This window comes from Marmota marmota, unplaced genomic scaffold, assembly GCF_001458135.2.
Source record: "Marmota marmota marmota unplaced genomic scaffold, marMar, whole genome shotgun sequence".
Taxonomy (NCBI): Eukaryota; Metazoa; Chordata; class Mammalia; order Rodentia; family Sciuridae; genus Marmota; species Marmota marmota.
In genome coordinates this window covers 163,013-176,017 of record NW_026000226.1, presented here as the reverse complement: position 1 = coordinate 176,017, position 13,005 = coordinate 163,013, and the positions used below count along the sequence as shown (strand labels likewise).

At 46.4% G+C, this 13,005-nt stretch overlaps 1 protein-coding gene across 1 annotated transcript in view; it reads left to right on the top strand.

Moving 5' to 3' along the window:
* The window catches only part of Hgsnat (heparan-alpha-glucosaminide N-acetyltransferase), a 72,961-nt gene extending 69,655 nt beyond the window's left edge, over positions 1-3,306 (top strand). The window contains exon 18 of the mRNA XM_048792875.1: positions 3,184-3,306. Coding sequence (XP_048648832.1) covers positions 3,184-3,254 — 71 coding nt within the window. The 3' untranslated portion in view covers positions 3,255-3,306. The remainder of the gene's footprint in view (positions 1-3,183) is intronic.
* Positions 3,307-13,005: the final 9,699 nt, after the last annotated feature.

Sequence of the window (13,005 nt, the reverse complement as noted above, 5' to 3'; positions counted from 1 at the left end):
AGAGGGGTGGAGAGAAGATGTTCTGTTGACAACTGGCACCCTACATCTTCTGAGACTGGAGCCTCCTGTGGGTCTTGGTTAGCTCATGAGTTGTCCTCCTCCTTGGGAGGGAGGCATGTGCTCCTTGTTCACCAGACATGGTACTGGAGACTCAAAGACTACAGAAAAGAAAAGGGTATTACATGTTAAATATATCATCTATGGAGGCACCACAGAGCAAGATGTCGGACTCAAGGCCTGGCTGGGCCACTACCAGGTGCCTGAAGAAGGGTGGGAAGAGGGTGGGGCTTCACTGTGCTCTTGCTGGATGCCTTCAAAGATGTGAAGAGATTCTGATTAGTGGGAATGGATAGGGCAGGTGGTAGTTCAAGTCACTGCCCTGCACCTCAGAAGCCCAGGCACAGCAGATAAGGCACTGACCTTTAGAGAACATGCCTTGAGGACCAAGGTAGAAGCCAGCAACTGGCTATGTCTCTCGAGGGGTCTAGCAGAATCTGAGTTGCCCTGGGGCTGGACTTTCAGCACTACCTGCACTGGTCTTCAACATTCCAGCATCCCTCCTACCCCACCCTGTCCCCCTTGATGGCCCTTAAGAGAGGGCTGGCAACATACACGGAGTGGGTGCCAAAGCTAGTGCCCTGGGCCAGGCACCATGGAGCCTTGGAACCCAGGAGTAATATGGGATCTGGCCGCAGTCCCAAGAGTCTGAACATAGTGGTCCCTGCGGTGCCACAGACCTTAGAGGAAAGCGATTCCCCTGGAGCTACAAAGTGCAGCCCAGAAGCAGATGGTGGGCCCGGGCCCCGCCCTTTGCCCTGTGGCGCCTTCTCGTGACCTACAGTTCTTGTCCATGAGCTCCCGGCGCGCCCTTTCCCTGTCACCTGTTCCAGCAAGAACCGGACTCAACAGTGCACGGTTGGGAAACGCGGTGTCCAAGCCCAGCTCCCTTGGTCTCTTCTCTTCTCTCCGGATTAGACCTGCATCTTGTGCTCCGAATGGGCAGTCTCCTGAGCAAGCGCGGTCACGGACCAACCGGCCCTGTGGGACAATCGCCTGTCCATTGGCCTGACCTGCCAGGCCCCAGATCCTGGGCGGGATCACCCTGCTGCCCCAGCATCTGCCATCAGCCCTGTCTGAAGACTCTTCCGCCAAGAAGAGCTGGTACATAGGCCCTCTCCTAAGGGAGGCGCACTCCTCTCTGGGGATCTTCTCGCTGGCCCCAGGGAGGTCCCAGGAAAAAGCCTGTGCTGTCACTAGCAACTCGGGGATGTTTTAACCTTCCAGAACCTAAGGAATCCTCCTCCCGGGCCCAGACTGATCGTAATGCTTTACCACCTAAGCAAGTCAACCACACTGGGATGCCCGTGGCACCTGGTCACACACTTCCCTTTTCCTTGGAAAATCAGAGGCGAGGGCCCAAGAGCAGCCCCTGGAACTTGTTGCAGCAGCAGTGGCAGCTGCTGGTGGGGCCCAGGAGGGGGATGTGGAGGAGAAGGAGGAGGAAGAGGAGGAAGAGGAAAAGGAGGAGGAGGAGGAGGGAAGCAGAGAGAAATGCAGGACAATCGGAAACCGGAGCCCCTACCAATGGGGAAGTAGCGCCCTCCAAGCCTCTGGAGACACAGGAAGAACTCACCGCCCTGGAGCCAGCTCCTTGGCCTCAGGAGGGACACACCAAGCAAGAGTGGGAACAGGTGTCTCTAGTGACTATCTGCTCTGCCAGCCATGCTGCCCCAGGTGGCTCAGCACTGTTGCAGGTGTGCTGACTTTGGTGCAGCCTGATGCAGAGGCAGCAGTGCTCCCTGCGCAAACACCAGGATGCTGCCTGCTTCCAGTGGGTAAAGAAAGGGTTGGATGAAGACTTTCTGCCCAGCTCACCAGGCTCCCAGGAGTCAGGAGAGCCGGTGCAGGGGGAAATCTTCCGCCAACCCATCAGGGAGCCATCCTCCACCCATGGCTGCTAGCCAGAGGCCCCCCAACAGAAAGACACCCATGCCAATGGCCCTGTAGCTGCCTCTGCCACAACCAGTGGCATTGAGATGAGCTGCCACACCTTCTAAGTGTCCTCTTGGCTCTATGGAGGAAGATTTAGGCACTCTGTGAGGTTCTGGCTCTGAAGAAGAGCAGTATCATGGAGGGTGACATGGAGGCCTTGGAGGGTAAAACAAGAGAATGCAGCAGCCTGCACCAGCACTCTGCCTGCCCCTTGTTTCTCTCCACCTATGGCCCTTGAAGTCTTCCCGCTGTGGTTCCTCAACACCCCTGTGCTCATCAGATTCCCAGTTGTCCATCATGCACTTGCCTTTTCCCTCTATACCATCATCCTTCACGCCTGCCATAAATGATGCTATGGATACTACCCCTCAGTCCAAGGCTGTCATCTTCCAGTCCCCTCCTGTCTCCCAGAGCGATGTCAGCCCATACTGAACCTCCTACCCTGTGGCAGCATTGCCTCCCTCCCTTTACCCACATGTTGGTGTGTACAGCTGGTGCAGGGACCCAGCTCTACTCTCCAACATCCTAGTAGCCCAAGAGCCCACTCCTTGGCCCACAGGCTGGTGGGCAGTGACTGACTGTACAACTCTTTCTTTTTGGGCAATCTGGGAAGCTCAGTCCCAGTGATGGGATTAAACTCTCCCTCAACTCAACCACTGAGTGGCAACACAACGCAGACAGGACTTGTAGGTATCACCCGAACCCAGACCCCATTCTGCACCCCACCCCACACCCTGCCAGTCAAGATCCCAGGTGCTGTGCACATCTTTCCACCAGGATCACGAGCTCCAGGGACAGTACTTTACTCTTTGCTAGCACAACTCCTGGCCCAGTTGTGTTCGTGGGACCTGGGGCTCCTAGGTATGGAGAGAACTTTGGGTTTAGCATATCCACACTAGAATCCAGGTTCCAGAGCCCACTCTCAACAAGGATGGATCTAAGACAAACCAATATGGAGGGCAGAGGAGAACTTTGTGGACACTCAGCTTGACCCTCCTGGCTTGTCAGCTACCCTGGCTGATGAAGGCTCTGGGTCATTTTCCCTGGCCTTGGACCTGGCTAGGATGTATTCTGCTAGCTACAGGGGCTCCCTGTACCCTCACATCTTTTCTTAAAGACCTTCCTTTTTTCCTAGTGTTGTACATAAACTGCTGATTTTTCTGGTTCATGTCTGTTCCCGTGTCTTTTTAGTTCTTCGATACACCCTGGAGAAAGAAGTGGAATGCGTGAAGCCTGACACTGCACAAGAATCTGGGTCCTAGGGAAAAGTATGTGTAGCAGCCACCTTTATCACAGCCTCTGGAAAGAAGCTGGAGGGATGTCTACTAACAGACACTACTATCCTTTAAAACTTTTAAATTAGTTCCTTTTAGATATACATGAGAGTAAAGTGCATTTTGACATATATTGCACATATATGGAATATAACTTTTTCTAATTAGGATCCCATTTTTTTTGGTTGTACGTGATGTAGAGTTTCACTGGTGGTATATTCACTAAAAAAATTTTTTTTAGTTGTAGGTGGACACAATACCTTTATTTTTATGTGGTGCTGAGAATTGAATCCAGTGCCTCACACATGCTAAGCAAGTGCTCTACCACTGAGCCACAACTCCAGCCTCTGGTGGTGTATTCATACATGAACATAGGAAAGTTATGTCTCATTCATTCTACTGTCTTTCCTATTCCTGTCCCTTCTCCCATCCTTTCATTCCCCTTTGTCTAATTCAATGAACTTCTATTTCTCTCTCTCCTATTTATTGTGTGTTAGCATCTGCTTATCAGGGAGAATATTTGGCCTTTGATTTTGGGGGATTGGCTTATTTCACTTAGCATGAGAGTCTCTAGTTTCACCCATTTACTGGCAAAAGTCATAAAGCCATTCTTTTTTATGGCTGAGTAATATTACATATATATATATGTGTGTGTGTGTGTGTGTGTGTGTGTGTGTGTGTGTGTGACATTTTCTTAATTCATTCCTTTGTTGAAGAGCACCTAGGTTGGTTTCATAGCTATTGTAAATAGAGCTGCAATAAACATCGACGTGGCTGCATCACACTGTATGCTGATTTTAATTTCTTTGTGTATATACTGAAGAGTGGCATAACCAAGTCAAATGGAAGTTTCATTCCAAGTTTTCTGTGGAATCTCCATACTGCTTTCCAGAGTGGTTGTACCAATTTGCATTCCCACCAGAATTGTATGAGTGGACCTTTTCCCCTACATCCTTGGCAACATTTATTGTTACTCGTATTCTTGACAATTGCCATTCTGAGTGGAGTGGGATGGAATCTCAGTTTAGTTTTAATTTGCATTTCTCTCATTGTTAGAGATGTTGAACATTTTTTTCATATATTTGTTGACCATTCATGTTTCTTCTTCTGTGAAGTGCCTATTCAGTTCCTTTCCCCTTTATTGATTGGGTTATTTGGTTTTTGTATACCTCTATTCTTAATTGACGTACTTTTGTCCAAACATACAACTGTGCCTGACTTTTAAAAAATAGAATAAAATTGGCATACCACGAGATTTGTACACTTAAAAAACACGATTTTACCTACTGGGGATCCATATTGCATGATCTCTCTTATGAAAATTGACCTGTCTGTTACATTAGCTTTCTTAATCCAGTTATGGAAAACAAGTGCTCACACACGTTGTTGGTGGGACTGCAAATTAGTGCAACCACCTTGGAAAGCAGTATAGAGGTTCCTCTAAAAACTAGGAAGGGGGAATCACCATATCACTCAGCTGTCTCACTCTTTGGCTTATATCCAAAAGATTAAAATTATTATACTATAGTGATGCAGCTACAACAATGTTTCCATCAGTGCATCTCACATTAGTCAGCTAAGAAACCAACCTAGGTACCCGTGAACAGATGAATGGATAAGGAAAATGTGATACATATATCACATTTGTGTGTATATGTATGTATAAAATGTATATGTATGCATACATATATATGTATATATATATATTATACATACAATTATTACTCAGTCATAAAGAAGAATGAAACATGAAGCTATGACATTTGCCAGTAATTGGTTGGAACTGGAGACCATCATGGTAAGTGAAAGGTAAGTGAAAGCCAGACCCGCAAAGGCAAAGGTTGAATGTTTTCTCTGATATGCAGAAGATAGACCAAAGTAAGGGAAACAAGGAAATAAAAAAGGCGGGGAGGTTTCCATGAAAATAGAAGATACATCAGTGGAGCAGAGGAGGGGGATGGATGGGAGGGAAGATAAATGAGAAAAGTGAAGAACAGTGGAATGACTCTGACTGAACTTCCTATGTGCATATATGAATACACCACAGTGAATTTCCTTTTTATTTATATCCACAAGGTACTAAAAGAAAGCATAAATAGACAAAAGAAACACCAGTAGAGAATAGGCAAGGATCATGGGAGAGAAGTATAGGGAAAGGAGAAATACTATGGGTGGAATTTAAGCAAATGACATTCCATGATTGCATAGTTATATCAAGTGAATCTTAAAAAATGTGTTCTCATAACTCTTCCTGGGTCCTGCCTTTCACCTTTGTCCATGCTACACCTACACGTCACCAGAAAGGTGTTGATCTGATCTCTATCACTATGGATGTGTCAATATTTTTTATAAATGTACGTAAATGAATTTATGCAAGGTGGATTGTTGGGCTCCTTTCAACAGCCATAATATTTGTGAGAGGAAGACATATTTTGTATAAATCACCCATTCCTGTGTTTTGCTCTATTATTAAAGTTAAAACTAGTGTGGATGTCTTATGAAAGATCTTGTAATAATTCACAAAGAAATAGAAGGGCTGTGCCATATATTAGGAATAGGTTTAATTTTTAAGCAGCTGGACTTCCTGCTTTCTGAAAGGATGGTACCACTAACAGTGCAGAAGAGTTCTACTCCCCACACTTTCTCACCAACATTTGTATAGCCAGACTTTAGCTCTTCAACTGGTGTGCAATTATATCATCTCATGATCTCAATTTTTATGAAGCTTTTGGTTTATTTTGACAAGTAACTTTTCATGTGATTATATGATGTGTATATGTCTTCTCAATGAAATCTCTTCCAAAGCATATGCCTGTGCTTTCAATTTTATTTTAATTTTCTAATAGTTGGGCTTAGATTTTTTTCATATAGAAAGAAGTCCTTTTTGAATATGACTTACAAACATTTTCTACCATTCTTTGTTCTGCTTTTTCATTCTTATAGCAATACCTTCCAAATATCTCTTCTTCATCTCAGTTGTCATTTTTGCTCCTTTCTTGTTCTTGTGATGATATTGTCTGTAGGTAATCTTCATCTCTTTAAAGACTTTGTCCAATAGAAATTTCATAAATGTACTTTTGCATTTTAGTCCTTGATCTATTTTCATTTAATCTTCATATACTATGTAGTAGGAGACTCCATAACTTAATGAGGTTTTGATTTAATTAAGTGATGGAGATACCAGCCTTGATTATAAAATGCAATTATAGGAAAATTGTGCTGAAGAATCAACCCCTGGGGAAGGGGGTTAATTTTCATATACTTTGTAACTACCTGAGCTATATCACATAATTTCTAGTATAAATTGTAGGTTGCTATGCTAATTAACTGCTGTCTAAACTATAACCTAATTGGCTTAGTTCTTAGAAATATAGCTCTTAGTGAGATAAACTCAAGTCATCTTGAGTTACTGCTGCTGTGGTGAAGGCCACTTCACGACAACACTCACAGGTATTTTACTGCCTTTGTTCTACACCTACTTATTCTCTGTGCATGGTCTTTGGTCATGTAGGCCAAGAATTCAAACCCGTCAATGTTGTAATGGTTAAGAAATGATGTTAAATTTCCTACTAAAGCCCCATGTAACTCCAGCTTGGGGCCCAGAACTTTAGAACACGAGCTCTTCTGGGTCTGACTCTGTAAATAAATCTGAGTTCTCCAACCCTCCAGTAGTGCTTGGTCTCTTACTGAGCATGATTTCCATAACAATTATAGCAGGGGGGGAATCTTCCCTCTGCTCCTAGCAATTGCAGAACACTATAGGCAGTGGAGCTAGCAATTTGTGAAGCATTGTTCTGGATCTGGCCCACCTGTGAGCAAGTCCAAGCCAGTCCTGGGGGCTACGACCCTCTGTACTGCCCCTTGGGAAAGGCTGACCAGCTGTTGAGTAGGGTGCCAAGGGGATCTGGGATGATGTCTTACGCCCCAATCCAGGTTGCCCTGTGTAGCCACTCTGTGGTTAAGGTATTGTAGAGCTTAAACCCGCAGCCTGGGCTGGGATTCCTGGGTTACCCAAAAAGAATGTGCTGTGCTGTCGCTGCCCACCAGGGCCTCTAGCTGTTAGCTTGGTGGTTGCTCCAGTACTGCTGGTTACTTGGTCCCTGAGCCTGTTATATACCCCATCAGGTTGAGACTGGATCCAAGGCAATGCTGCCAATCCAATGGAGGTTCCCAGAACAAAGAAGCACACCATACTTATGGTCCAAAGTAGTTCTGGGAGGCAGGAGGAGACTATAAGAGGACAGCCTTGGAAGGAGGGGTGGTATCCATAGTCTCCTCTGCTGCAGGCTTTGATGATGATGATAATGATGGCTCTGCATGCCAGGTGGGAGGCAGTGCATGGTACATAACTGGGATCACTATAAGTAGGGCAGCATTCCAAGGACAGGTTCTCCATTGGTCCCCAGGAGGACTCTCAGATGAGGGCTGAGGAGTGGTTAGTGGGACAAAAGGCTGGCTCAAATGGGAGTTGGGACATGAGACCTGAGATGTTGGGGAGCCTTTGGAGTCTTATGCCATTGCTGGCTGCCTGTGCTGCCTAGGGCCATGGACCTGGGGGCATGGACAGGAGCTGTCCTTGGAGACAGGTGGAGATGGAAATATCACTGTCATAGAAGGGGGAGTAGTGTCAATGGATAAGTTGGCCTGCACAGTTGGATATGCCAAGTCAGGTGAGCAGAGGACTTGGCTTTGGTGCCTGCAGAGACACTTGCAGCAGTTAAGTTCTGGCCATAGCTCCTGGGGTTGTAGTTGAAAGGGACTAAAGTGGGGCTTAGGAAGGAATGAGGAGGAGGAACAGGAGGAGGAGCAGGAAAGGAGGAAGATGAGGAGCAGGAAAGGAGGAAGATGAGAAGCAGGAGGAGGAGCAGAAGAACGAGGAGCAGGAGGAGGCCCCAGAGAAGGAGGAAGAGGAGCAGGAGGAAGAGGAAGAGGAGAAGCGGAATAAGGGACAAAATGAGGAGGAGGAAGAAGAGGATAAGGATGAGGAGGAAGAGGAGGAAGAGAATCAATGCACACAGGGGTTGGGGATTCCATTCTGCAGGCGATAGGCTTGGAGGGGAAATGGATCTGAATATGAGGTGTGGGGAGGTGAAAAATCGGAGGTGCCCCAGCTCTGTCAAATGAATAGGGGGTAAAACAAAGTAGAATTAACTCCTACTGTGGACCTGGTCCTCAAGGGACACAGAGGGTTAGTGGGAGGAGGTAGAGGAAAGGAATTGGGGATTCCCCCTTCATCATTATTTGGCAAGGGGGAAGGTAGAGGTACAGATAGGTTTAGGGACGAAGCAGGCTAGAATTCCCACTGATTGCTGCCAAGAATAGCTGGGATCTGGGAGTATCCATGGTTGGGGTCAGTGAGTCTATAGTCCCACTATAGGCCCTGGGTGGGACGTAAGATTGGACAGGCAGAGGGATGGTGCAAGCCTGTGCAGCTTCTCTTCTCGCCTCCGAGGCCTCCATTTGATTCTCCGAGTTTTTCCTCTTTCCACCTGGAACTTCCCTCAACAGAGTGCCTGTGTCTTCCTCTAGACACAGAAGAGGCCTTTTAGCAGGTGGGGGCAGCCAACTTTGATGCCACGGCAGAGACAATGACTTGGGCTTCATTTTCTTTTTGAGCCTTCAGGTATCAGCTCTGGCTGGAAGACAGCTCTCTGATGGACCACAGGAATGCTTTTGCCCACACACCCCTTTGCTTGAGCCCTGGGAGCCTGGAGAGCTGGGCAGATGGTGTTTCTCCAGCCTTTCTTTGGCCCACTTGTCTGGAAGTGAGGAGCAGCTGGGGTCTGGCTCTGGCAGCCCTGCTGCCTGCCTCTGCATCAGCCTGAGCCATGGATAGCCCTCCTGCAGCAGGTATGTGGGAGCTGCAGATGTCAAGTCTACCACCAGAAAAGTTCTTGGAAACTCCTGGGCTCCCTCTTGAAATGTATTTCCCTCCCAAGATCCAGGACTGGGCTCCAGGGAACTCAGAGCTCCCTGGATCTCCAGAAGCTTTACTGGTGCACTTCCCCTATGCTCAAGGTAGCCATTTCCAAGTCCTCCTGCATGTCTTTCCCTTGGGGACCCTCCTTCTCCTCTACTTGATGGACCACTGATTCTTCAGGCTGCTCTTGGGCTGTAAGCTCTGTTTCCTCGGAAGGAGGAATTAGGGAGTTGGGCCCGTGTCCTGGTCTGCACAGCCCGATGGGCCTGCTCAAGTATTGGATTCAGGAAGATTAATCTGTGCAGAAGAGGAGGGATTCTTTCTGTTCTGGATGGTTCAAACATCCACCAGGTGGAGTACAACACTGGCTTTTTCAGGGAAGTACCTCAGGAGACTGGAGGCAGGATCCCCAGAGAGGAGGGCGCCACCTGCAGGAGAGGGCCTCTGAGGCAGCCAGCTAGCTGATTTATGCAGGTGAGGACAGGGATATTGGTGGGAGTGCTTGGAGGCAGGGCTGATGGCAGCTGCTGAGCAGCAGGGTAATCCTGTCAAAAAGCAGGAGCATTTTTGGATGGGTGGATTGGGGGCTGATGGCCCAAAAGTGCCAGGCAATGTGGCACGTGACCATGCATGCTCAGAAAACTGTCCATTCAGATCACCTGGTGCTGTCTGACTGGACACCAACTCCTCTGGAGCCCAAAGGCACAGTGTTGAGCTCATCTCTTGTGAAGTCGGCCTGGAACGTGTGACATAGAAAGGTATTGGGGCCAAGCCTGGGAGTCAAAGGAAGGCCCCCAGTGTAGGAAGCAAGGACCACTGTCCATTGTTCATTCTGGGGTTGCTTTCCTATTAGTTATTTAGACATTCATACCACATGACTCCAAATAATATCTGTATGGATTCTGCTTAACATAACTGTAGTCATCTAGAGTCATCAATTATGTCATCAAAATGACCATAAATTGCCCCAGAAGAGCTCTAGTTGGTTTTTCCTCCATGATTTCCTAGCATACTACAAATTTAGTTCCTGGAACTATCCATCAGGATTGTGGAGCCAGTAATGGTGCCTGACTCTTTGATATTAGCTTCAGATAAAACACATACATTTCGTTTGGGATGAAGTCCCTTTTATTCTAATTAAAACATATACATATCCTCCTTTCTGAACCTTATGGAATAGATCTAGTATTCTTGCTCTTGCCTAGTACCACATTTCTCAGAGGACTCAGTCCATGTTTGACTGAGTGCATTGCTCTGGGCCCAAAGGGATGAGAACATTTCATGTTTCAGAAGTGTCAGTCCATGGGCAGCCAGCTCCATTGCTCTGGGCCTGAGGTGAGGGAGGACATCATGGCAGAAGGGCATTTTGAAGGGAATTCCCTCACCTCATGGTAGCCACGGAGCAGAGAGAAAGGAGGACCAGGTGACAAAATAGAATCTCCAAGGGCATGCCCCCAGTGACCTACTTCTTCCAACCAGCCATGCCCCACCTTCCCACAGTTACCACCCAATACATTATTAATTCACCCTATGAATTTATTTATCGATCTGGTCACCATTCTTGTAGTCTAATAATTTATCCTTTGAACATTTCTGCATTAGTTCATATAAGCTTTTGAGATACACCTAATCTCCACACCATCACATGCCACCTCTGGTCCCCAAAAGTCTATGTACATCTCACCATGCAAAATACATTTCAGTGCATTCCAAGAGCCCCCCTAATATTAATAGTTCCATCGTTGCCCAAAACTTCAAGTTGAAAGACTCCTTTGAGTCTCAAGTCAAACACTTGGTTGTGAGCCCTTGTAAGAATCAAAATCAACTTATGATTATCCAATATAAAGTGGCACAGAGTAAATATTCCCATTCCAAAAGGGAGAACTAGGCACATAGCAAGAATAGGTGGGACCAAATCAAGACAAAATCCCAGCTGGGCTAACAAGTCCTGTATCACTATGTCCAGTATCTGGGGCCCATGACTGTACAGAATGGGCTCCAAAGGCTCAGGCAGCCCTGTCCCTTGGCCTCTCACATAGGCTGGCTCTATCCTTAGGTAGCAAAATATCTTGGCAGGTGTTGCTTAGTACTGGCAACACTTCATCCCACAGTTCTCTTGCAGCTTCAGCTTCCTTTTCACAGATGCACACATGACCCTCTCAGGACCTACGTACAGGGATTCTCACTTCTTCACACTTTGAATTGCCAGGCTTTCTTTTGAAATCTTGGCAGAAGCCAATATGTCCACCTAACTCCAGCATCCTGCTTTCCTGCAGTACCAGCATCCCCGTGGTTGAAGCCAAGGTCTGCCACCATCTCAAGAAGTAGCCAAGCACCTGGGGACCATGGTTGCTGTAACCTTTGAATGTCTGATTGACTGAGCATGGCAAAAACATGGACCCCTGTGCCATCAGGGTGCCCCCATGGTCTCTTTTCAAAGAAATTTTCACTTCTATATCCTTTGAGCCTGAGTTGGGTATGGTGTTGCCAATTCCTGGGATGCCCTCAAGACATCTCTCCTATTGTCCCTGAGTAAATCATTGACCATGTCTTTAGTGATTGTAATGCTTTAACAGCCACAACTTCCTGAGTCCTAGTTTTACTCAGACTTTTCTGGCCAAAATGCAAGTTTACCATCTGTGTTTGCTCCTCATTATTTCGGTTAATCTGGATAAAAGATGCTAGCAATATCCATACCACTGCCTGAATACTGTACTGCCTTGAAATTTTTTCCAATAGAAAAATTAGTACATCACCCTAAATTCAACCACAGACAGTGTCAGGACATGGGTAATATAATAGACAGTATCTTTGCCAGAATGTAACATGAATGACCTCTATTCCCATTTCCAACAGAGTTCCCCTCCTCTGCAACCTCATGAGCACAATCTTTACTAATTACAGTCTTATCAATCAACATTATGATCATCAGAACTTCACCAGAATCACACATTAAGATCTGCTTACAGATCCATCTTGCATCTCTAAATTTTTCTAAAATTCCTACCCCAAATTCTAAAAGCTTTAGAAGTTCCTGAACCACAGGATCAGATTAGTCACAGCAAGGATCTCATCTCTTGGTACCAATTTCTGTTCTAGTCATCTTTTTCGTCACTGTGACCAAAAGAACTGACAAGAACAATTAGAGGAGGAAAAGTTTATTTGGTCAAGGTTTCACAAGTTAGCCCATGGTTGGTGGAATCCATAACTCCAGGCCCTGGAGAAAGCAAAACATTATGGTAGAAGTATGTGGTGGAAAAAAGCAGTTCAGAACATGGCCACCAGGAATCAGAGAAGGGGAGAGAGCACCCTCCAGCACCCCCAAGGCATGCTATCATTGACCTACTTCATCTGGTCAACCTCTACCTGCCTACAGTTACTACACAGTTAATCCCTATCATTGGATTAAGGAACTGATTAGGTTAAGGTTCTCATAACCCAATCATTTTACCTCTAAACTTTCTTGCATTGTCTCACACATGAGGTTCTTGGGGACACATCATATCTAAAGTGTATCACCTGATGTTGGCCCTATTCAAATATGCTTTGTCCTGGGATGTGAAGACTCCATGGCACCCAGCCTGAGAACAATGAGAATGGTCTCTAGAGTGGAACTACAGGAGACCAGGCTAATGGAAAGTGTGTGGATAAACTGTGCTTTATTTTGCAATGGATGGTTTGGTGTATTCTTTTTGCTGGATTTCCTGGTCACTCCATATTCAAATGGAAAGAGAGTCCAGTCTCCATGTGTTTCATAACCAAGAAAAACTGGAAGAGATACAGTTCTGACTTTGGCCCTCATATTGGCTAGTTCCACTG